General features: G+C 43.7%; 3 protein-coding genes across 8 annotated transcripts in view; 1 reads left to right on the top strand and 2 right to left on the bottom strand.

The window, feature by feature from the left end:
- The window catches only part of c10h1orf127 (chromosome 10 C1orf127 homolog), a 21170-nt gene extending 10175 nt beyond the window's left edge, over positions 1-10995 (bottom strand). Inside the window, exons 1-10 of one of the 2 annotated variants that reach the window (XM_063207631.1) lie at positions 10925-10995; positions 10601-10708; positions 10200-10324; positions 9710-9853; positions 9555-9593; positions 9324-9461; positions 8803-8887; positions 8268-8464; positions 7290-7425; positions 6801-7124 (exon numbers count right to left, since the gene is read on the bottom strand). In XM_063207631.1, the coding sequence (XP_063063701.1) occupies positions 6801-7124; positions 7290-7425; positions 8268-8464; positions 8803-8887; positions 9324-9461; positions 9555-9593; positions 9710-9853; positions 10200-10324; positions 10601-10708; positions 10925-10931 (1303 nt within the window). In that variant the 5' untranslated portion in view covers positions 10932-10995. Of the gene's footprint in view, positions 1-5293; positions 7125-7289; positions 7426-8267; positions 8465-8802; positions 8888-9323; positions 9462-9554; positions 9594-9709; positions 9854-10199; positions 10325-10600; positions 10709-10924 lie in introns of those variants that run through there. The other variant, XM_063207630.1, reaches the window with a different exon arrangement.
- A 1163-nt stretch (positions 10996-12158) lies between these two features.
- On the top strand, positions 12159-17247 carry tardbpa (TAR DNA binding protein a). Of its 4 annotated transcripts, XR_010036402.1 has the most exons (7): positions 12161-12971; positions 13264-13427; positions 13568-13708; positions 13823-13993; positions 14188-14272; positions 15236-15403; positions 16378-17247. XR_010036402.1 is itself a non-coding variant. In XM_063208897.1 (6 exons), the coding sequence occupies exons 1-6, from the start codon at positions 12731-12733 to the stop codon at positions 15349-15351; spliced, it is 918 nt and encodes a 305-aa protein (XP_063064967.1). In that variant the 5' UTR covers positions 12161-12730; the 3' UTR covers positions 15352-16235. The 4 variants fall into 4 exon arrangements, 2 of the variants coding, with proteins under 2 accessions (XP_063064966.1, XP_063064967.1); XR_010036401.1 differs by having other exon boundaries at positions 12159-12971; positions 14188-15403; XM_063208897.1 differs by lacking the exon at positions 16378-17247 and having other exon boundaries at positions 15236-16235.
- Positions 17248-17343: 96 nt separating this feature from the next.
- Positions 17344-20158, bottom strand: sst6 (somatostatin 6). 2 transcript variants are annotated; one of them, XM_063208899.1, is made up of 3 exons: positions 20011-20158; positions 19379-19567; positions 17344-18153 (listed from the first exon to the last, which is right to left on the bottom strand). In XM_063208899.1, exons 2-3 carry the CDS (start codon positions 19535-19537, stop codon positions 17950-17952), a joined length of 363 nt encoding a protein of 120 aa, XP_063064969.1. In that variant the 5' UTR covers positions 19538-19567; positions 20011-20158; the 3' UTR covers positions 17344-17949. The 2 variants fall into 2 exon arrangements, with proteins under 2 accessions (XP_063064969.1, XP_063064970.1); XM_063208900.1 differs by having other exon boundaries at positions 19379-19564.
- Between the last annotated feature and the right edge of the window lie 2489 nt (positions 20159-22647).

Genomic DNA, 22647 nt, shown 5'->3' with positions numbered 1-22647 from the left:
ATTAAAAGTAGTAGTATTGATGCAAGTGCTCATTGTCAGTGTGTTTTAGTAAAAAAGAGTATGGTACGTCTAATTACACTATATGTATGTGTGCTGCAGGTCTCGGTTACTTTTTCTGTGTGCACTGCATCCCATGAACCACTCTTGTTCTGGGATGTAATAGAAAACAGATTAAGATTGAGAGAGAGAGGGAGGGGGATGAACACATAGAGAAACTTAGACAGACCTCTGTTTTACATGACTGTGTTGTCTCTCTCAGTGCTTTAGCGTTCTGGGATGAGACGTGGTGTTCCCCCAGTCAGGGGGTATTCTCATAGCCCTCCCGGCCCTGTGTAGAGAGGCTGAGACTGAGGCCGAGACTGAGGCTGAGGCTGTGGCTGTGCACTGCACCATAGCTGCCTCTTACTGTGGGCTCAGGGAGGAAAGAAATGCCTATTCAGCTGAGGGGCAATGCCAGTTACAATCGAACCCCCCCCCCCCCCCCCCACACACACACACACACACACACTGGCCCGCTGACAGGGGGGGACAAAGGGGTCAGTTGTCTCGGGCCCAGAGAATGGACGGGCCCAGAATTGGGACGCCATTACATTGTAGGTATTGAGGTGGGGGCCTTTTCAGATGGCTTTGTCCTGGGCCCAGCAAAAGCTGTCAGTGGCCCTGCACACGCACGCACGCACACACACACACACACACACACACACACACACACACACACACACACACACACACACACACACACACACACACACACACACACACATATGTGCACTGCTCACACACACTCACCTCATTTTTAAAAAAAAGAAACGCACCACCGCAACTAATCCCATTCACAAATTTCCCATTCAGAGAGCCGGGCAGCCAGGCACAGCTTTAAAACATGCCACTTCCGCCTCTCGTCCATTTCATTTCTCCGCCGGCACTGGGCCCACTACACATGGGAACAATTAGGGGTGCGCGTGTGTGCGCGAGCCAGCCAGCCAGCCAGCCAGCCTTGCTGCAACCAGCCAGCCCGCCAGCGAGTGAACGAACCCAAGAAGTTTGGCTGGAGTCCCTTAGCAACCAGCTGCATCTGTTTTTGTTTACCTTCACGCGTTCACTGCTCCATAATGCCGTGAGCACATCTGCTACTGTGCAGCGTCACCGCGGTTACATGCATGGATGACCCGTGATGCCGTAATTACCCGGCAAGTGAGATGAGGAGGGAGCGCGCTCAACCACTGGGCCCTCACTTACCAACCTCTAGCCAGCACCCCCACACCCCCCTCTCTAAAATAAGCCTTCACTTACCAACATGCAGCCAGCCTCTCTCTCTCTCTCTCTCTCTCTCTCTCTCTCTCTACCACTGGACCCCCACATCTATACAACACAACCCAGCAGGGGCACTGACAGCTTTGGCCGGGCCCAGGACAAAGTCATCTGAAAGGGCCCCCCAGCCCCATTGATACAATGTAATGAGGACCCAATTCTGGGGCACCTCTGTCCCTGGGCCCCGGGACAACTGTCCCATTTGTCCCCCCCTGTCGGCACCACTGCAACCCAGCCTCTCTCTCACACTCTCTCTCCTTATCCTAAGTCAGCCTCTCCCTTGCTCTTCCCTCTCCCCTTTCTCTCTTTTTCCTCTTTCCTTCCACTTTATCCTCCGTGTTCGCTCTTTTTTTGGTCCCCTTTTTTTGTTCGCTCTGCTGCCTCCCCCTTTTCTCATTTCCTCTCTCTCTCTCTCTGACCCTCTCTCTTTCTCTGTAACATTCCTCCATCCCTCACTCCATCCTTCCCTAACACATACGCTCTCTCTCCACTGCTCCCCTCATCTGGAGAAGAGCAGAGCATGATGTGAGGAAGCCTAGCGTGGGAACCCTTTACGCAGCTACTAGAGGAACCCATCCTCGACAACAGCGGCATACCAAGTCTGTGACCTTACAAGCATACCTCACGCATGTTACCGGGGCCATGGCCAACAGGCTGGAGATGTGGCCCCTGTTACATATACGTGTCTCTGTACTTGGAAGCTGCCAAAGAACATGGCTGTCAGATACACTTTTCTAAATGACTCTCCGCCAACCCACCCAAACAAACACACACGCACACACACATACATACACACACCACCCGCCTCCCCCATATGTTGTGCGGCAGATGAACCTCAGAAATGTATTAACCTGAGTGTTCTAAATAAGCGCGGTGTGACAGGATGATAATTATTTTAAGGGAGACACGGGATCCATCCGGGAGACGTGAGGCGGCACTTCCCCTTCGCGGCGGCGGTGGCACCAGCGCAGGAGGACGGGTTGTTTGGGTGCCGCGTTGAGCATCTCCCAGATGTGCAAGCCATATGCTCCGATCAGAATTTTTAAAAACGGGGGAAAAAACATACGCCTGGCCTGCGCACTCAGACACTCGAACTCTCTAACTCAAATGCACACACACATACACACGCATGCATGTAGGCGCATGCACACACACACGCACACGCATGCATGTAGGCACGCACGCACACAGACACACCGTAACACATGAAAGGGACTTCTTTCGCTCAACAAAGGATGACACTTCACAGTCTAAACCGATAATATAGTGACTAGCATGGCCGGGCCACATGAAAGCCAGAGGATGATGGTGGTCCTTCTAACCCCATTTTGTTTCCTGCCTGCTAGTTTGCAGGCCAGATGCCAGACAGACAATACAGCAGATGGGCACAGCCTCAGTCTTAGCCCCAGCCCCAGCCCCAGCACTGTGTCCCTACCTACAGATGCATGCAAGGCAAGTACAGGCTGCAGGCAAGCACACACCTTGTCTTTGATGTCTTTGTCCTGACTTAATATAGGCGTATATTAAAACACCTTTTTTGTCTGTGTGTCATTGGTATATAGGCTACTATGCACATGTGCCAGTCAAAATGAAAAGCTAATAAGAAAATTGTTGTATATAGGCCTACACTGCCCTGCCTAGTCTCAGGTGGTGCCATGGTTCACTTAAATTGTGCTTCCAGTTGTCCTGAAATTACTATGTCTCACTCACCCCCATAACTAATGCCCAGAGATATTTCCCCGTCGCATAGATTTTGGTGGAACTTCAAAATGCCCAACCATTTCCCCCGAAGTAATTGAAACTGCTCAAGCATGGACAAAAAGCACCTTGGAGTCTGATTCCACAAAAGCCATTGCCCAACGCTGCTCAGCAGCTGCGTGTGTAATTCAGTATCTGTGCATTTGTCTCTTGTAAGATCTATAATGTAAAGAGGATATAGCTCTCATATGTGGTGTTTGTGGGGGGAAAACTAAAGCAGTTTAAATAATTTTGTAATTCTTGTGAAAACAGAAATAAACACAAGACACAAAGCATGTAATTATATAGCAGTTGGGTGAAGTCAGTCTTCAAATAACGTCTCAAAACGTGAACAATGGCGCCCTCTGCTGTCCAGGTTGTGGCAACAATCACAAAAAGCACTACAATAGACTACTTATTGTTGTCTATGTCTACTGTATTTCTGTGTCATGCCAGAAGCCAGAAATCCTTTGGTGTCCTAATTTGATTTGTAAGGACAATTCATGCCCTAAATACCAAACAAGCTCTATGATGCCCTTTATGCAGATTAAATTGCTAGGCATAAATTATTTCCGCAACACAAGTTTCTAACAAGTTTTTGTCCACAAATGACTGATTATAGAGCTGATTATTTTCCCTTTTTCCCAAAATGGGGAAAATGAGCCTTTATTTATCTTATAAAAGTACAATCACTCAAACCATAAAGGTACAAATAACATTCTCCCCTTACAATACCAATTCTGCAAATAAAATGTGGTGTTCAGTCAGTTCATATCATCTGTGCGTGTGCCTTGCAGGCACCAGGATAAAAACAGGATCTGCTCTGCAGCGTAAGGTGCTCACAGTCTGTTTCATGTGGAGACATGCTGCATGGAGACATATCTAGTGAGCTGCTACCGCTGCCGCTGCTGAGGCCGGCCCGGGTCTCTTTAGTGAATGTCTGCCCCCGGGCTCTGCTTGGTGGAGAGAGAACCAGAGCCGTGCTTATGCTCGCTGTCATAATCAGCCATCACCGTGGCGACGGTTGCCACCCACTCCTGTCCTCAGCGACGGCAGCAGTGAGTGGTGAGGGCAACCTGCTGGCTCTCTTTCTCTCTCTGTAGTCACTCTCTGCTGCTCGGCTTCACTGGCACAGAGGCCTGGCCATACTTTTCTGTTTTCTTTTTAAAAAATCTGTGAAAGTGTTTAAGTTTCTGCTTCGTTTCAAAGCATGGAGCAGAGATAATATTCAGCATGTCTGTTTATCTTAAGTGGTGAGAGCAGGACGTGGACAAATTAGATGTTTATGTGTGTCAGGCTTTTCTGTCAGCTGTTTTGGTTAGTTTCCACCTCTGCATTTTCTGTGGTTTTATCTGCCACAGACTGAGAGGGTAAATTAGAAGTCATTCTCAATGCCATGATGTTATAAGTGATTTCCGAGGCTGGTCGACCTATTGCCATAAGAACCTTAAAGGACAAGTGCGCTATTTTGAACATTAAGTGCCTTTTCTGGGTTATCTGCAATGTTTTAGAGTCCCCCCTTTTTATGTTTGCAGCTGTCTCCGTTATTTGGCTAATTTAGATGTTGTCTCAATGGGCTTCACAACGTCCGTCAATGGGCATGCCCAAATACAGTATGTTCTTAAAAACACCATAAACATTTGCTTTCGCAAGCATGCATCTCAGTAAGTGGTTAGGGGTGTTCCCCAACAAGTTCAAAGGTGAAGTATGACTTTTGTTATTTTTATTTGCCAGTTTGTGAATTAATGAGAAAAATGTATTTACAAAATGCAACATAAAACATGACAGAAGCCATATTTTGCTACAAAAAATTTAAATACCAGTGAATACCCCTGAACTCTCAGTGAGTTGCACAGTCTGGAAAACAAATGTTTAGGGTGGTTTTAGAACAAATTTGTACATGCGCAATTGGGCATAGACAGCCATTATAAAGATTGTTTAGACAAAATCCACATTAGCCAAATGATCAAGACAGCAGCAAACATTAAATAAATTACAGGGGGATTCTAAAACATTGCAGACAACTCAGAAAAGGCTTAATGTTGAAAATAGTGCACTTATCCTTTATCACACACCGTTCCACTACTGGTATGTGGTAATAGTCATTGAAAAAACTTTATTACCATAGTACTACACTATGACAGTACGACTTGGTAACTGCAATTCTGGTAACAGCTAATTTACAACAGGGGCTGTGTCTTAAAGGGTTAAGGGGCTATAAGTAATTTCGTTTTCATCCTTACAATGCTGTTTCCATTTTTTATTTCCCCATTTTCCCCCAACCTAGACACTGGCCATCTTGGCTATCTTGTCTTTAAACACATACCCCAAAACTGATAATATGATTGAGACACAACAGCCTTTGAGGAGGCAACCTGTTCACCGCCAGAGACTGGTTGCAAAGGTCTGTGTGTTATTGTGCTTTTATATGGGCTTTGGTCCTCTAACAACAAGACTATTAATACAAAGATCTCTCTTTGTGTACACATGGCGAAATCTCTGATGTTTCACTGTAGATGTCCACTGTCGAGTGGACAATACGCCACTGTTCTTTACAAAATGTCCCGTGGTCCCATAGAGAAGGCCCTTTAAGATCATCTCAGACCTTCGCATCCTACTCTCAGGGTACGGAATCAGGGTAACTGAGGGCATCGTACTTCTGTCTTCCTCCACCGTTCCACTATACTCTGCCTCTGTCTTGTAAGACATGGGCACTCTCGCAAGCGTACTACTGTGCAGACCTTCATTATTATCTGTGAGCCCTCCATTGGATGTTCTGGTAACAGCATAATGTGAAGTAGATGCAACCTTTTGAGGGGGCACAGAAGCAGAGACGATAGACTGCAGTTTCTCCATCAGAGAGCTAGAGGGGGGTGTGACGGTGGTTGACTGGTCTGATGCATGAGACACGACATCTGGGACTAGCTGGTTAGTGGTGCTCCTCAGAGAACCAGGGCCGTGGGGGAGGAGGGAGGCATTGCTGGATATCCCGATGCCTTGTTCAGTCTCCAAACAATCAGAGGATGGAGTCAACGGCCCTATCCCAGAAGACTCTCCCTCCTCTGTCCTATGCACAGAATAGGGATCAACCACCTGGGTACTACCTGTCAAGACCTGAGTAGGTGGTGGTGGTGAGGTGTGTGGCAAATTAGTGATTGACAATGTTATGTCTGTGGGAAGACCCGACGGCTCCAGTTTGTGATGCAGTGTTTGTGCTGTGATGATGGTCGCTGGCTGTGACACATCCATACTCGTGCTGATGGGCTCTTTGTCTGGAAAGTCCGTGCTGGAAACACTTTTCTGTGGTGCTCTTGTGTATGTGGCTGTACTTTGCTTGATATGGTTCAAATATGGCAGCAAAATGCTTGAAGTGTTTTGTCTCTTCTGGTCCACTTGTCCTGACCCAGTAGTTCTCGACGCATTCTCAGATTTCAGACTTGGTGTTCTACTTATGGTGACAGCATTTTCACTTTTTACAGACGCCGCTGCTGGGATCATTTCATCTGTCTCCAGGAGTTTCGCTTCTTCCTCGCTCAAAGGTGAACCTGACAACTCCTGAAAAGTCTGATGGATGAGAGTTGGGGATGGAGGCTGAGGGACATCCTCCTTACCTATCCATGATCCCTCCAGGGTTTGACCAACCCCTGAAGATGTGTGCGCCACTGTATATGTATTGGAAGTGGTTTTGACCAAAAAGGGGGTAGAAGATGGTCCAGAATGCTTAGTGATATCAGTCATTGTTTGCTGTTTACCTGTGAGAATTTGTCTGGTGTTCATTCTTGTACTGCTTTTCATATATGATCGTTCTGTAGGTTTAGCTGTGTAGTCTGTAGCTGGTTCTGGGCTGTGGTGCTTGGTAGAGCTGACTGCTTTAGTAGCCATGGTCATTTTCTGAGTTGACGCGGCTGCTGACACCAAGCGTCCATCTTTAGGTAGCGTGCTGGTCGATAATTCACTTGGATTTGGGATATTTGAATGCAGCCCTGGTGCTGGGGAGTTGGGTGTTGGGGAGACCGTCAGGGGATATTCAGGTGAGGAGGGATTTTTTTGAGCCACCAAAAAGGGACCAGAAGGCCCTGAAAAAATAAATAAATAAATAAATAAATAAAAATAAAAAAACCAGAGCAAAAGTCAATTACACAAACTTTTGTTACCTTTTCAGATACTTTTAATCACATTTTTACTCTTCTAGCATCTAATAATGCGAAAGTAATTATAACATTTCAGAACAGTTCACTTACTCATGCATGGCAGTGTATTTTCCATGGTCCAGTGCATCTTGTGGTTTGTCTCTTTGAAGGAAAGCACTGCGTCCACCCTGAAGAAAGGCTGCAGAGGCCCCACTCCTCCTTCCCCTTCTCCTTCCCCTGTGCAGATCTATTGCAGCACAGAGACACAGGACAGCATCATCAAGCATCATACTGTATAACGTAGAGGCAGCTGTGGAGCACTGCACTGACACTGTGCTATGGATGGGCTGCCTGCATGCCCGTGGGGACGCAAGTTTGAGTTAGGCCTGGGACATTCCCCAACAAAAGCCTCATACGGTATATAGAATGCTCAGAACAAAACTAAACTTCAATACAGAAATCGTCTCTTGTTACAATCATGGGAAATTATCATAGTTCTACATATTATTATAGTTTTTCATTATCATATACAGTACTCTATTGCAACATGATTTACAGAATAAACAAGTAAATGTTCATTTTCATTAAAATATTTTTAAGCAATTTAAGATTAAGCTCAGCAACTACTTGATTTGGACTCTCAAGGGTGTATACCATGGAAACAGCTGTTATTTATTGGGGGGGAAAAAAGAAAATGCCCCAAATAAAAAATCCCCCCTGAAATATCACTCAAATTATAGAATGACCCTCATATTTGTAGAGCATGTTAAAATCGCTAAAACAATGTTGTCTAATGATTAATGAATAGTACTGGGTCAATTATGTTTTGCTAGTAGCAGATATGAAGGGGTACAACCACAGCTAGGGTAATGCCAATAAATTAATTATCAATTGGTAATTACTGCAATATATGCTTTTTAGGTAATGCAATAAAAACACATACACAATATTTAATCCATACAATATTGGCATTAGCTGTGGTTGCACCACCCTGACATCTGCAACTACAATAACATCAGTGACCCTACTGTTCTGCGTTCAGTACAGTCTTTGACCAGGTGTATTAGACCCTACTGTTCCTCCACTGACCTTGTGGTGCTGTATGGCTGAGGTGTGGATGACCAACTGGACAAAGTCACTGTTCTCAGACCAGCTGAACTTGTCAGTCTGATTCACCACTACACTGCTAACAGACAGGGTGTCATTCTCATATCCTCCTCTCTTCGTTAGACCCATGCGACGCTTGAAGATGTTGAGCACGGTCTTCTCAGGAACAGATCTGGACACTACAGAAATAATTAACAATTTGTCATAGGCCTACAACTACATTTTAAACAAAGAGAGAATTTCTGCAGCTATAAATTAAAAATAATACACTATTGTGCAGACTAATTCTACTATTACTACTACTAAAATACAAAGTAAGTAGATCAACAACTAATAATAATAATAATAATAATAATAATAATAATAATAATAATAATAATAATAGTAGTAGCAATAATATGTGTTTTCACTATTGTACACATATGTATGCAATGTTACATTCAGTGTGTGTCTAGGCAGGGTATTGTAAACATGTCTCAAAAATTCTGTGTCACTTAATATTTTCATGTTCACCAACCGTCTGGACAAGTGGCCTCCATGCTGTAGGCGTAATGTCCACTGACGAGCTTGAGGGGCAGGAATTCACCTTTGGTCTCTATAACCTGGGGAACACACACACAGGCGCGCCAGCAATCTGTCATTTTGAACACTTAACTACTTTAGGTGTTAACAGAGATCGCAAGTAAGCTGTGTGACTTTCATTAGCCACCAGAGGGCCCCCTTTCCTCATTTGTCAGGCTGGGGTGAAGCTGGCGAAGGGAACGTCCAGGGTGCACAGAATCTGTGGCAATCATTACAATCTTGTTCAAAATATTCTATTATGTTGGCCATTGATCTTGTTTTCTTGTTACAAAGTTACAAAAAAAGAAGCAGCAATAGACGCAGAAACAGCTAATAAAACTAGTGTACTGATACAAAATGTCTATGTAAAGATTAATTGTCTTAAAAACCAACAGTTAAATCTCTTTGAATCCAATCTGGATGTGCACATTTTTGTGTCATCTCTATCACTAAAGTGTATGTATCAGATCAACTTACCAACACAGGTCTGAGGATTTCGCTTCTTCTGCCCTGGATGGAGATGTTTGAACCACTGCGCTCCACATTGGCTTGGATAAGACTTGCATCCTCCAGAGCGACCACAAGACTTCCTCTCAGGGCAAGAGACCACTGGAGCTACAATGTTAGGAAACATTGAAATCCGGAACTGAATAATAATCTTACAATTGAAATGAATACCGAACAATTACTGATAACTCTTTTCTTCACCTCTTTGTTCCAACTGTCCAAAGGAACGTCTCTAGTTACCTTTAAAAGACACAGGTGTTTGATAAACAAGTAATACACAACAGTATATGGTAGCCTATATATCTAAAACATTATTGCATTTTTCCTGTACTTGTGCCATCAGTGAAAAGACACACCTGTATGAAGTCTGGGTCACATCGGATATGTTCTCTGTTCGGTGGTGATGTCACTGCTGGGCACTTGATGACGTGGCTGTGTGACCTCCCACCAAAGCGGTGTATTCTCCTCTGCAAATTCAGCTCCAGTGCATAGCTGCCATACTGGTAAGTGTGTGTGTGTGTGTGTGTGTGTGTGTGTGTGTGTGTGTGTGTGTGTGTGTGTGTGTGTGTGTGTGTGTGTGTGTGTGTGTGTGTGTGTACACATATGTTTGTGAGGGGAGAAGAGGTTTAACAAGGTAAGCTGAATGTGATCCTCAACAAATTACTACTACATTGAAACCAATTAGGTGTACGTAAATTAGGTGAGTGAATTCATTGAATAGTAACCAGAGTGAAGCAAAACATAAACAATTGGTTTCAACATAATGCCCAACTCCCAATGCCTCCCAAAGCTGTAATACATTGTAATATATAAAATGACTTTCAGATGGAGAGGAAGGCATCATACCCGAAGTTGTACAAAGCAGCCAGTGTACATAACTCTGAAGATGAAGTGCTTGTCTGGGTCTTTGTGAAGTGCAAATCCACACGCTGACAGCTGCCGGTTAAGTTGCTCCAAGGAAACTAGACTGACTTGAGAATCAATGCAAGAGAATTACATAAAGCATGCAGCTTAGCGGCAAATGGTGGCACCGTTTGGCAAGACCCCGCTGCTACTGTACAATTGCAATTAAAGCTGTAGCAACTAGAATTTAATACCTATTAAATAAGCCTTGTCATCACACCCACATGATTAACATTTACTTCAAGTGTACTTACGGTTACCCATGCAGTTTACATTGACAATTTCAACATCTCCCACTAAAATGTTACAAAAAAAATCAGACTAAGGAAGGGAAAAACACAAACCTTGAATTCTCATCAAGCCTGAGAGCCAAAGCTTGAGTCCGTCTATTCTTGCTTTGTGAATCCAAAGCTCCATGTATTCAGAGAAGCACTGAACATCTCCCTCTTCAACTGGAAAGAGAGAAAATAGTAACTATTAATATCATACTCAAGCATACATACAGGGTCTTCAGCAACCACCGGAAAGCAAATATAAAAACAATAAGAAATCATTCAAAAATCACTTGTGAGCAACTATGGCACTAAATAAGGGGGCACCATGTTGGTGAATGGGAACACATATAAATGTGTAAACATGTAAACACAAACAACACTGGTGATTTTTACCTGACATCCCAACTGGTGAGTCTGTGTCCCATTCCCAGTCCTTTTTCTGATGACTGATTGGATATGAACCAACCAAGAGCACAAGTCTAAAAGGGGGAAAGAGAGAGAAGAATGTTTAATACAACTCTAATGCAACTTGACCAATAAAACAACATAATATTGCGTCATAATAATCATGGGCCTACAAGGAAAAGATGAAAATGCCTGATACAGGTAGATCCATGGCACAGGTCTGAAGTCATCTGCACATCCACGACTTCTTCTTCACTCATATATATTCAAGTGTTAAAACAGCTGTGTTTATCTTGACAAATCACAAGTGGACGTCAACAACCACAAGGTTGTCACCATTACACCTGTTTATTATAGGTTGAGTCTATACAACAAAAGAAGGCGTTTGCGTTTTTTGTTTGCAAACAGAGGTTTAAGTGGAATCAACATATTTAAGATAATGTTGCTTGTGTATGATTATTTTATTGGTCAATTATGATGTAACGTTTAATAAGACACTCATTTTCATTTAGCCTATTTTATTTTGGCGAGTGCTATGCGCGCCATTGCCACACGGTGCTTTGGCATTTGTTGCTGTTGCGTCGATAGAATTCAAACCGTTGGGTAGGTTGCGCCAGAGCCATCTAATATCAGAGTTACGCCACTCCCATAGACCTCTATGGACCAATCTTTCCACAGCAATGGCGGCTCTCATGGAGCCTCACGGAGCGTTAACATGGAAATCCCCATTGACTTTAGTTCTATTAGAAGTTACTTAGTTCCAGGAGGTGGCGGTAGAACACAGAAAATGTGGTAAAGGTAATGTAATTTGTTTGTAATTAATCTTTGTTTGGTATGTGATGGTTCTGTGTTAGTTTCCAACGAACAGAAGTTTACTGTTAAGAAACATTTTAATCTACGCGAATCACATCACCAACCGACTTCCTGGTCCCCGGTTTGCGCAACTCTGTTATTAGATGGCTCTGGGTTGCGCATATCCCTGCGCTCAAGAAGTTTGAATTTCATTGGACCAGATCTTGCCACTGAGGTGCGCATGTAGAATGTCCGATTCATTGTAATTTATGTAATGCAGGGAAATATCATTCATCATGTACTGCAATGTAATTTGTAATGTTTTAACATAATAATTAAAAATATAAGATTGGTGATCCGCAACAGATAAGGTTCCGTGGCCAAACCCTTTTACGCACGGACCTCCCCAAGTGATGATGTAATTCCTTCGATGACACAACGGGTAGCCATTTTGTTAGAAGTTTGGGGGAGTGTTTCGAGAAGCCGCCTTTCGTGGTTATTCTTTATCTGCTGCGGTACCCCAGAAATTCGGGCGCAACTTTGTAGCATATCTTTATTTTGCAACACGCAAGGTTTGCGCCGCGGTTCTTGCATAGAATTGCGACTTCATCTGCTTCCTCAAGGGCTCGAACGATACCCAGCCATTCATTTCGAAAGCATGGTCATTGTTAGCCAGCTAGCTTAATCGCTTATGTCTCATGGCCGCCGGTGGTAGAATTTTGTGAAGGAGACACGTTCAACGCGCTCGCTGCAACTGGATATCCAAACCACGCAACAACAGCTTGGAAGTGTTTATCGGAAGAGGAACAGAGTTCGTCACCGTTGCATTTCCTTGCACAACCTAACATTTCGCCGTGCATCGTAAGTTAGCAAGCTAGTCAGTTAGCTATCAGCTAACCTCAAGTAATTTAGTGCGGAGGTCCGTGAGGTAGGCCAACCCGTAAGGTCAAAGAAAGCGGGTTTACAGCTATTCGCTAGCTATCAAAGCAGTGTTTGTTCAAAATGGCAGAGTGCTATATTCGCGTCGCTGAGGATGAAAACGAGGAGCCTATGGAGATCCCTTCCGAAGATGATGGCACCATCTTGTTGTCGTCGGTGGCTGCACAGTTCCCTGGAGCCTGCGGCCTACGGTACAGAAATCCCGTCTCCCAGTGCATGAGAGGGGTTCGTCTGGTCGACGGAATTCTACACGCACCCGATGCCGACTGGGGAAACCTTATCTACTTCGTTAACTACCCCAAAGGTACAACAATGATTAACCATTTGTTTCCAAACAGCAAGGCACCCACGAACTCTCAATGCCCAGACGACTAGTTTGAATGAACTCGCGGCCTCTAGCCGGCAATTGCAAATTGTCCCTATAGCTAATGTTGACTCTAGAGATGAAATGTTGCCGGGCTTTTCAGATGTTCTTGCAATGGAATGATACTCACTAACTGGCCTTAAGGAAAACTATATAAATGTTTCCTACGTTCCCAATAATTGTTCATTCAATATTATACTGATTTATTTTATTGGTTGCATTCTTGACTTAGATAACAAGAGGAAGATGGATGAAATGGATGCTGCTTCTGGTGGGAAGATGAAGAGGGGAGTCGCCAAGACATCAGACCTGATTGTGCTCGGCTTGCCGTGGAAAACATCAGAACAAGACCTGAAGGATTATTTTGCTACGTTTGGCGAGGTCATCATGGCTCAGGTAAGAGGTCAAAGCCCCTATTATCCAGGGTAATTGTTAAAGTTGAGTGTGTCTAGTTGGATGCATGCTCAACATCTTGCTTGCATCCTATGTTTGTGGAATAATATGTTGTTGTGCATTTTGCTGGGGGTGTTTTCCAGGTCAAACGAGATGTGAAGACTGGCAACTCCAAAGGTTTTGGCTTCGTAAGGTTCACAGACTATGAAACCCAAATGAAAGTCATGTCCCAGAGACATATGATTGACGGAAGATGGTGCGACTGTAAATTACCAAACTCTAAGGTAAGGGATGCCTTATCAAGCAAAGTATTCCACACACACATTTGAACAGAATCTCTATTGCAGTGAACACCATCTCAGCATAATGGGATTGTTGTATATATATTGCACTTACAGGCTGGTCCTGATGAGCCCATGCGCAGCCGAAAAGTCTTTGTGGGTCGCTGCACAGAGGACCTGAGTGTTGACGACCTCCGACAGTTCTTCATGCAGTACGGCGAGGTCACTGACGTGTTCATTCCCAAACCTTTCAGAGCGTTCGCCTTCGTCACATTCGCTGATGACCAGGTGAGAGCCACGGCTGTCTTATTGGTTAACTCTAGCTGTAGTAGTCAGTATTGTTTCATAAATGTCCTTTCATTGTCGCGCTGAATTGTGTGCTTGCTGGCTGTGTGTGAGTCTGTGTGATTTCTGAATGCCTGCTACATGTGTGCCTCTCTGCTTCTCCCCCCTTCCTCCCTCCTCTCCATCCGCTCCTCTAGGTTGCACAGGCCCTGTGCGGCGAGGACCTGATCATCAAGGGGACCAGCGTGCACATCTCCAACGCTGAGCCCAAGCACAGCAATAGTAGGCAAATGATGGATCGTGGGGGTCGTTTTGGGGCCGGGTTTGGGGGTCAGGGCTTTGGCAGCCGCAGTCCAAACAGCGGAGGGGTGAATTTCGGGGCACTCAGCCTCAACCCTGCCATGATGGCGGCCGCACAGGCGGCACTGCAGAGCAGCTGGGGCATGATGGGTATGCTGGCTAACCAGCAGGGCCAAACCGCCGCCACCGGCACCAGCGCCACCGGTCAGAGCAGCACTAGCCGCGAACAGGGCCAGACCTATAGCGCCAACAACAACTACGGCACCCAGAGCTCAGCCAGCCTGGGCTGGGGCACCGGCTCCAATTCGGCCTCAGGCAGCGGCGGCTTTAACTCTAGCTTCGGGACTAGCATGGAGACCAAGTCTAGCTGGGGAATGTAGGCTGTAGATGGGAGGGAGGGAGTGAGTGAGTGAGCGAGAGTGCGAGAGTTAAGGGGGTTTGAGGAGTTATTTTTGTTTTGGTTTTGAGTTTGTTGTTTGAGAGTATGATTCAAGTTTGTAGTTTAAGTATGGTACATGGTAAGTACTTTGAATTAAGACATTTGTAGTCAGATGTTCTTTCCGTTAAAAAAATATGGGGTAAGAATAGCCCAGCCTTTTTGTATAGGAGAAAGAAACACAAACACAATGGATCAATTTAAATCCCTTGACTTATTCAGAGTGGTTAAGTGTCAAGCTATATTGATCTCTAATTTAGTTTATTAATTTATTTTATTTACAAGACAGACGTCTGACACTGTCTAAAGTCACACAATTTTTTTAAGTTTGCCCTTTCAACCAAGTTAATGATTAGCCATTTGTAACTTAAAAAAAGACAAACTGACACTTGGTCAGTTCATTGTAAGACTGATTTGAGTTAATGTTGTGTGCAGTTGTTTTTTTGTTTGCATTTGCGTTTGTTTGAAGCTTTTTTTTAAGGTGAAGCCTTCACAAATCTCTCCTGCAGTTAACCAGCTCTTTTCCAATTTCCCTGGAAGAAGTCCATCGCTGGCCGCAATGTTCGAACGGGCTCAGCAGTATCAACAGTATCAGCAGTATCAGTACCCTTCTTCCCATGTGTAAATGCTAAGCCATCAAAGAACACAGCTTCACTCTGCATTTACTGTGTTAGACGGTGGGTGTTGCCTTTTTCTCCCCTTTTTCAAAAATGGATTACTTAAAGTCAAAAAAGGATAATCTTGTTCAAATCCAACTTTTTGTTTCTGCTGACATGAACAATGAGTGAGATGGTGGTGGTGGATTGTTGATTGACGAAGAATGAGAGACTGGGGTATGCACGAACGGAAAGAGCGAGAGAGAGAGAGCGAAAGAGAACAAGTGAACGCAAGTGTGAAAAGAACTGGGAGCCTGTGAGAAGAGAACTGTTTGAGCGAATGTGAGCGGGAGCCGCAAGTACGAGTGCATCTGGTTTTTCCTTTTTTGTTTTTCCCCCTCCTCCTTCCAGGACCCGCTGAAGGACACTACATTTTCAACATTAAAGATTCCTATCTTTTTCATCTTTTTCCTTCTAATATCTTTAAATGGCATAGGCTAATGAATATGAATGAAAATAACAAACGTAGTTGACTGTTAAACGATCTATAAGTATTTGTATCCTTTCTGCTTATAAATCCACATAAATATAATCTGATGTGAATGTTATGGTGTGTGCTTATATTCTCCCTGTTAGTCACTTGTTTGGTGTGAAAATGTGTTGTGGTGCTGTTTGTTGTGAGGATGGGCTTGTGGGTGGGTGGGCTGTGTGGGGGTGTGTTGTATGGCTGAACGTTTAGCCCGAGTGTGGAGCGTAGTGTGGTGAACGACAGCTTTTTTCAGTGTGCCCACAGTTGGATGGTGTGGAGAATCCCTAGTGATGTTTGCTTTTTTGTTTAGCGTGGTTCTGAATGCATTTTATATGTTGTGTGAAATCAAAGGGAACTCTCAAATAAAACTAATTTCAATAGGTATTATCGTCTACTTGATATTGGCTTATTCTCTACTCTTGTGATCCTTTTTTCCTTTTATCTCTCTTTAGTTTGTGGTTTTCTCTTCCCATCTTTGGTTACTTCCATTAATTGAACTGCCAAAACCTTTAATTCGCATGTGTAGGGACCTTGGACATCGAAGAGCCCAGATTAACACCAGAGCCCAGAGTGAAGGCACTGTTCGGGGAGCTGAAGACTGGAGTTGGTGGTGTTGGGTGTTTGGCTCCCAACATGATCCAACTGTGGAGACGCTGCCGAATGCCTTATACCTGAAAAGGGACTTCTACGCATCTCTCTGTATCCAGATTCCCTGGGGAAGCCTTTTAATGAAATTTGACTATGGACAATTTACCAAATTGGTTTGGATCCTCAAAGCAAGTCCCTTTTTTAAAATGCGAAAGGGCAAGAGGCTGGTGGGGTGGGTAATTCTTTCGGGAAGGAAGCCATCTTGCGATTTTAAGGAATCGGGTTAAAAAAAATGCAGCGAATTGGAAGAGGGATGTCAATGTGTCTGGCGATCAGTCCCCATCCGAATGACTCGTATAATTCCTTGACCCAACCATTCTGTTTTAGACATTGTTTTATTTCTGAGCTGTATTTGCCAGATAATGTTTTTGGTCTTACTTTTGAAAGACATTTTTATGTTTGTTTTGTTTTTTTCCTCTTAGTAATGTCTTGGTTCAGTCATCACCGTACAACCATTGATTATTGTATTTCAAAATGGTGAGATTTTTGCAGGTTGGAAAAGCATATTTTTTCATAAAGTAATCTGTAGAACTTTTCCTGTCTTTTGTGGTTGGAAATGTTCGTCTTCAAGTCCTTCGAATCTTGGAAAAAGTTGTGATTCTGAATTTCTTAGGCAAGATTTATTTTTTATTATTGTTTATTTTTGGAGAGGCTAATAAAACATCTCTGCAGGAATGCTATCAGAAAATGTATCACAACAGTCTTATTTTTAGTCCTTCAAAGTATAAAATAAACATCTAACTTTGTACCTGCTTGTTGCTTTTCTTAGTTTAAAAAATCTGGTCTGTTCAATTTGTGAGATGTTGGACATATCTGTCCAGTAGCTTTATTACATGATTTTATTACAAAGCCTCTCCATTTTGGTTAATGCGAAGTTGTTACATAAAACATCACAACAGTGACTTATAGACAGATCTTTTAATGAGTAAAACATTCAAAGTTTCCTGTAGAGGGTGCTAAAGTGCAAAATTTCAGAATGTAAAGAGTCAAACTGGTTACCTTGTGGTCTGAATAGAAAGGCAGACATGCTCAAGCAAGCCCTTGATGGGTCGTCTCAATTATGGAATTTCTGGTTGAGTTGTGGGTTGCATTCTATGGAACCACATTTCAGCCATACAAGGAGTTCAAACAATCATTGTTATTTAGGATACTTAGACGTCATATCTGTGATGGCAGTTTGATGCTGTGTCTCTGGGCAATTATAATTGCGACCACCACCATGCAAAAAAAGAAACAGTCCTGCCAGGCCATGCACAGATATTAAACAAGACAACAGGAAATGCAGCACATGCTGGCCAAGTCACACTTCTTTCCCTCCCTCCCTCACAGTGTTATGGGTAGATGTGGCAAAGGCACCACAGTCCTCTCATTGCACAACATAATTATCATTATTGCATATTTGCAGTCGTTTTTTTTCTTCTTCTGTCTTTCCATCCCTCTTGCACATCGTTCAGCAGGAGGAGATGGTCTTCCAGAAGAAGTTCTTGCAGGTGCTCTCTGGAGGGGTGGGGGCTGGGCTGCCCTTCACGGTGCCGTTCAGGTGTTCCTCATCCAGGCCAAGGCTGCTGGTCAGGTTCTCATCCGTCAGGTTCCTCTCAGACATGCCAGCCAGCATCTTCATCAGCAGCATCCTCTCCTCAGCACCGGCCAGACTCTGGATGATGTGCATGAAAGTTTAATATATATATATATATGTATTTTTTTTTTTTTTTTTTGCATTTTTGTGAACTTCAGCAGGTCTTAACATCACTATGGAAGTCATACTCTTGATACCTGAAACTTTTTTTGTTCTGTCTATTTTGTCACCAGGTTGCATTATCAGCTAGGGATCTCATTCTAGGAGGAATACGTTTGTTCAGCAGTGAAGATAAAGTTGTTCAAGGATGTTTTTGTGATTTTGCTGTATTTTAACTGCAATGCACCAACTGTTTAGCCTGGTTCTCAGCGACCGTGCATGTGTGTGTACACAAAGAAAAAGGGGGCTCCGGAGCTACACACACGCACCGTTGGTGAGAACCAGGGTACTAACTTAATACAAGGTATAACACCATACAATGCATAATAACTAAGGTCTTCTCCTTAGTCGGGGAAGGACAGTCTGTGTTGCAGTTAGTGTTTCAATTGGGTATGACAGTCACTGGAGCCCTCTGGATCTCAGCCTCCTCTCCTCACCTTAACAACACAGCGAGCAGGAGGTGGACTCCCCCTCTTATCAGTATTACTATAATAGGCCTACAGTTGTGCAGGGGTTCCCAACCTTTTCCAGCTTGCCGCCCACCTCTGACCCAAAAAAAAACAGGGGTGGGGAACCTTTTTCATTCGAGGGGCCACTCCAAATTCAGCCGAGGGCCGTAAAAGTCCTCAGAGGGCCGTACTATGAACACAAACTAGGATTTCCCCCTGCACTTATACCCCCTGGCCTATATTGAAAGCAACCCCATTTAAAACAGACCCTACCTTCCCTAGATCCCCTGAATATAACTTAATTATATTGCAAATGTATTTTCTAAGATTCCATTACAAAATATGTAATTTCATGTGAAGCTGCATAACATTAAAATTACATCGGGGGGCTGCATAAAATGGCCTCAAGGGCTGCAAACGGCCCTCGAGACACGTTTCCCACCCTTGCAATAAACAATAAAACTCAAATAGTCAACAGCAACACAAAAACATTATTTTGATTTTTAGAAAATGATTTCAAGGCCCACTTGAATTACCTTTGGGGCCCACCAATGGGCCCTGGGCCAGAGTTAAGGAATCACCACAGTACTCAGACAGCAGTGACACACTGACTGGGAATTGTCAGTAAAGAAGGGCTACTACCCCTCCTTGGCCATACCAACTTCACCACCGGTTGGTTGTAGTAGCGTGCCCACCTTATTACTTTGCAGTTCCTCTGGGATGGGCAGGGCCCCAGTCTGCCCTCCGCTCCAAACGATGAGGATCAGAGGAGCGAGAGTGGCCAACAACCTCATGGTGATCCAGGCACTCTCTGACACTGAGAAGCTGCTGTCCAATCTCACCAGAAACCCCATGTTTCTTTATAGACACAGGTTCAGTCACTGCTGTGGAAATCAACCAGCATCATCCAGCTGTTACTTGTCAATGAGCTATTACCATTTTGTAACAAATAAATGAATATACAGTGGCTGACAGTATGTTCCAGTTGTTGTGGATGTACTGTATTCAAGACAAGCAACCTTATGAATAAGTAATAGAGAGCGAGTCAGTCCCTTTTCATTATTAAACACAGGGAAGTTAACAGAGATTGGTTAGGCAATGAGTTATTCCTTGGCCTGAAAGATGTTTTGTCTATCATTTTATCATCAAATATTTCTGTACGAGACAAGCACATGATCGTCTAGTAAGGATAGCACATGCAGCGCTGAAAAGCTATCAGGCTATCACATAATGAAACAAACCATCTCATCTAATAAATCACAATGCACTTAGCAAATTACATTACAACATCAGCGATGAACAAGGAAATTCATATACAAACCAGCACCTTTTCAGAGTTACGTGGCGGTCTTTGAGGATGGGTTTGTTTTGTGGATTGTAAGCTCATGGAAAGCACAGTTCATTGTCCTGGCCACACTTCTCTATGGTGCAGCACTCTATGCATTATTGATCGGGGTAGAGCAGAGCAGAGGGAAGGGTGGTGTCCACTTACCCCATCCAACTCCCCCTCCCCTACCCAACCCAACCCTTTACTTAGCCTCCCCTGTGCCAAGTCAAGCCCAGACCAGGCTGTCCCATCTTGGCGTCTCCACCCGTTACTGCTGTATCTCCTCATGTGTACAGCACAGCAGTGATTCAGCACCAGTCATGATCCATCCATCCACACTGTCACTGGAGGGCTCTAATCAACTTCCAGGCCCCCAGCATCCACTGTGCTCCCCCAGCAGTCCAGTATCTTAGATGAGGGTGTGCCACTACAGATTGCCATCACCATTTAAGGCCTAGTCTCCACCCTACTATTGTTTTGGTTTTGGGCCTTCAACGTAGCCAGTTCATAGTCCTCTGTGGGCCCTTGTGAAGCTCAGGGGCCCCTAAACTATCCTGCACTACCGCCTCCTTAGTGGTGCCCCTGCTTACGTGGTACACAGAGATACTTAAAACCACCTTTAACCACATTTCCTGAATATTGTCCTTTTGAGTATATCCACTAGTTATGAAAATATACTGTAGTATAGACTATACATGAAAAGATACATAGTTTAGCTATCACTGGTGGTTGTTTGAAAGGTGTGAAATTGAGGACCCAGGAAGCCGACAGTGGGACCTATTTATTTAACAAACACCCCAATTCTGCCCCCCTCTCTCCTTGGGCCCGAGACAACTGGCCAACAGTTGTCCCAGGCCCAGGGAGAGTGGGGGGCAGAATCGGGTTGTTTGTTAAATAGATAGGTGGTTCTTCCCTTCATACTTATAGTGTAGTAGATACTGTACACTCTAATACACCACTCAATACCTGAGAGGCAGCCGGAGAAAAAGAATTTGACAAAACCGAAGGAGGCATAAAAAAGGTTGTCAACAACAACCACAAATTGGTGCGAAGTGGACCATTCAGACAGGTGAAGAATGGTACAAAAGGAGCCTGCTTTCACTGTTATGTCACTTTTCAGACTGCTGAGCCAGGTCGGGCCTGTCTTTTTCACAGGTGCATCACGGTTGTTTGTGGAAAGCTTTGTTGTTAGAGTGTCACAGGATGTCTGCTGCAGTGGAGGGTGAGGCACTAAAGCAGGTGAAATATAAGAGAAACGGCAAAGGATGTACAGGATAAAGAGCAGGTGTTCACTGTATGTCAATAAATCAATGCTTCTTTCAAGTGCCAAAAATACCTCTGACTGTGTGGACAAAGTCAATAACCACCATTAAGAGATGTTCAGGGGATGGGTTAATGGAAGACCCCTGTCCAGGTGGCAAGGGGACCCCAGAGGAGCAAAACCAAATTGTCATCCCAGTACCACACTTGAACAACCCATTCAACGCTGGAGTGGCTAATTAATCTGGCCGTGAGTCTCATTAACTTTTAGGCCTCTTATGAGAAGTAGAGAGAGATATGTTAATAAACTGGCATAAATCACTAGTCTTAATCCTCTGTGTATCATGAAATTAATGTTCAAATGAAATTGTCTTCTGAAACCTTAAAATTATTAGCCTGGTGAACCAGTGCCACCCGCTGGACGTCTGGTTTATCAGGCTATAAAATTATTTGTTTGACTGATATCATTAAGTATTATGTTGATCTTTTTTTCACGCCATAAATCTATTTCATTCAAATGATTTAGTCTCTAATGTAATTGACTTAATTGTCATGTAACATCAGTGACACAAACCTGTCATAATTGTAAGAATCTCATCATTCATTTTGTGGATTATGTGGTCACATTGTTCAACAGCCAACCAGAGGATGGTTCTATGCGTGACACAGTAGGCCTGCATTAGCAGGTTTAGTGCATTATATAAAAAATAACAAAAGAATCGGTATATAACATGTTGCCTCCATTAAATGTACACACAACTTTAAAATTGTTAGATTTATTTGATTTTCATTCTTGAAATGCCTGAAAATGCAAAGTAATATTTGCCACATCCAAGTTGCGGCCTAATGTACCATGGCAACAGTAATCTGGAGAGATAGGTTGCCAACAATATGGGTCAAAGTTCGATTTGTGGAGCCCTTGTTTTCATCACCTTACAGCATGATTTAGCACCCTCTTCTGGTGAAGTCTTCAAACTACAGTTTCAGATGATAATCTAATCAAAACATCAATGAGCTGCTAAATCGACGTCATGTGATCTCAGAGAGCACTATGGCAGAGCACACTGCTCACCACAAGAAACCTGTCGAGCTTTTTTACGCAATGCACTACCAGACTACAGAGCAACTTAATCAACCTAACCTTATTAGAAAATACAAATACCGGAAATGGCAAGCTCAAATATGAAAGACAACAGATACATGGTTTTAAAAGATATGTTGTCAAAGCACTGTGGAGTACAAAATGGATTTATTGTAACGTAAAATAATGCAGAACGATCTGAAAACAGATTTTACTTCAGTCTATGATGCTGAAAGATTAAAGAAGTGATACACATCGCCTGAAATGTTAACACAATAATTGTGAAGCAAATTCAT

Source organism: Engraulis encrasicolus, chromosome 10 (assembly GCF_034702125.1).
Source record: "Engraulis encrasicolus isolate BLACKSEA-1 chromosome 10, IST_EnEncr_1.0, whole genome shotgun sequence".
NCBI classification, from domain to species: domain Eukaryota; kingdom Metazoa; phylum Chordata; class Actinopteri; order Clupeiformes; family Engraulidae; genus Engraulis; species Engraulis encrasicolus.
Note: the sequence above shows the minus strand (reverse complement) of the source record. Positions and strands in the feature narration are given on the sequence as shown.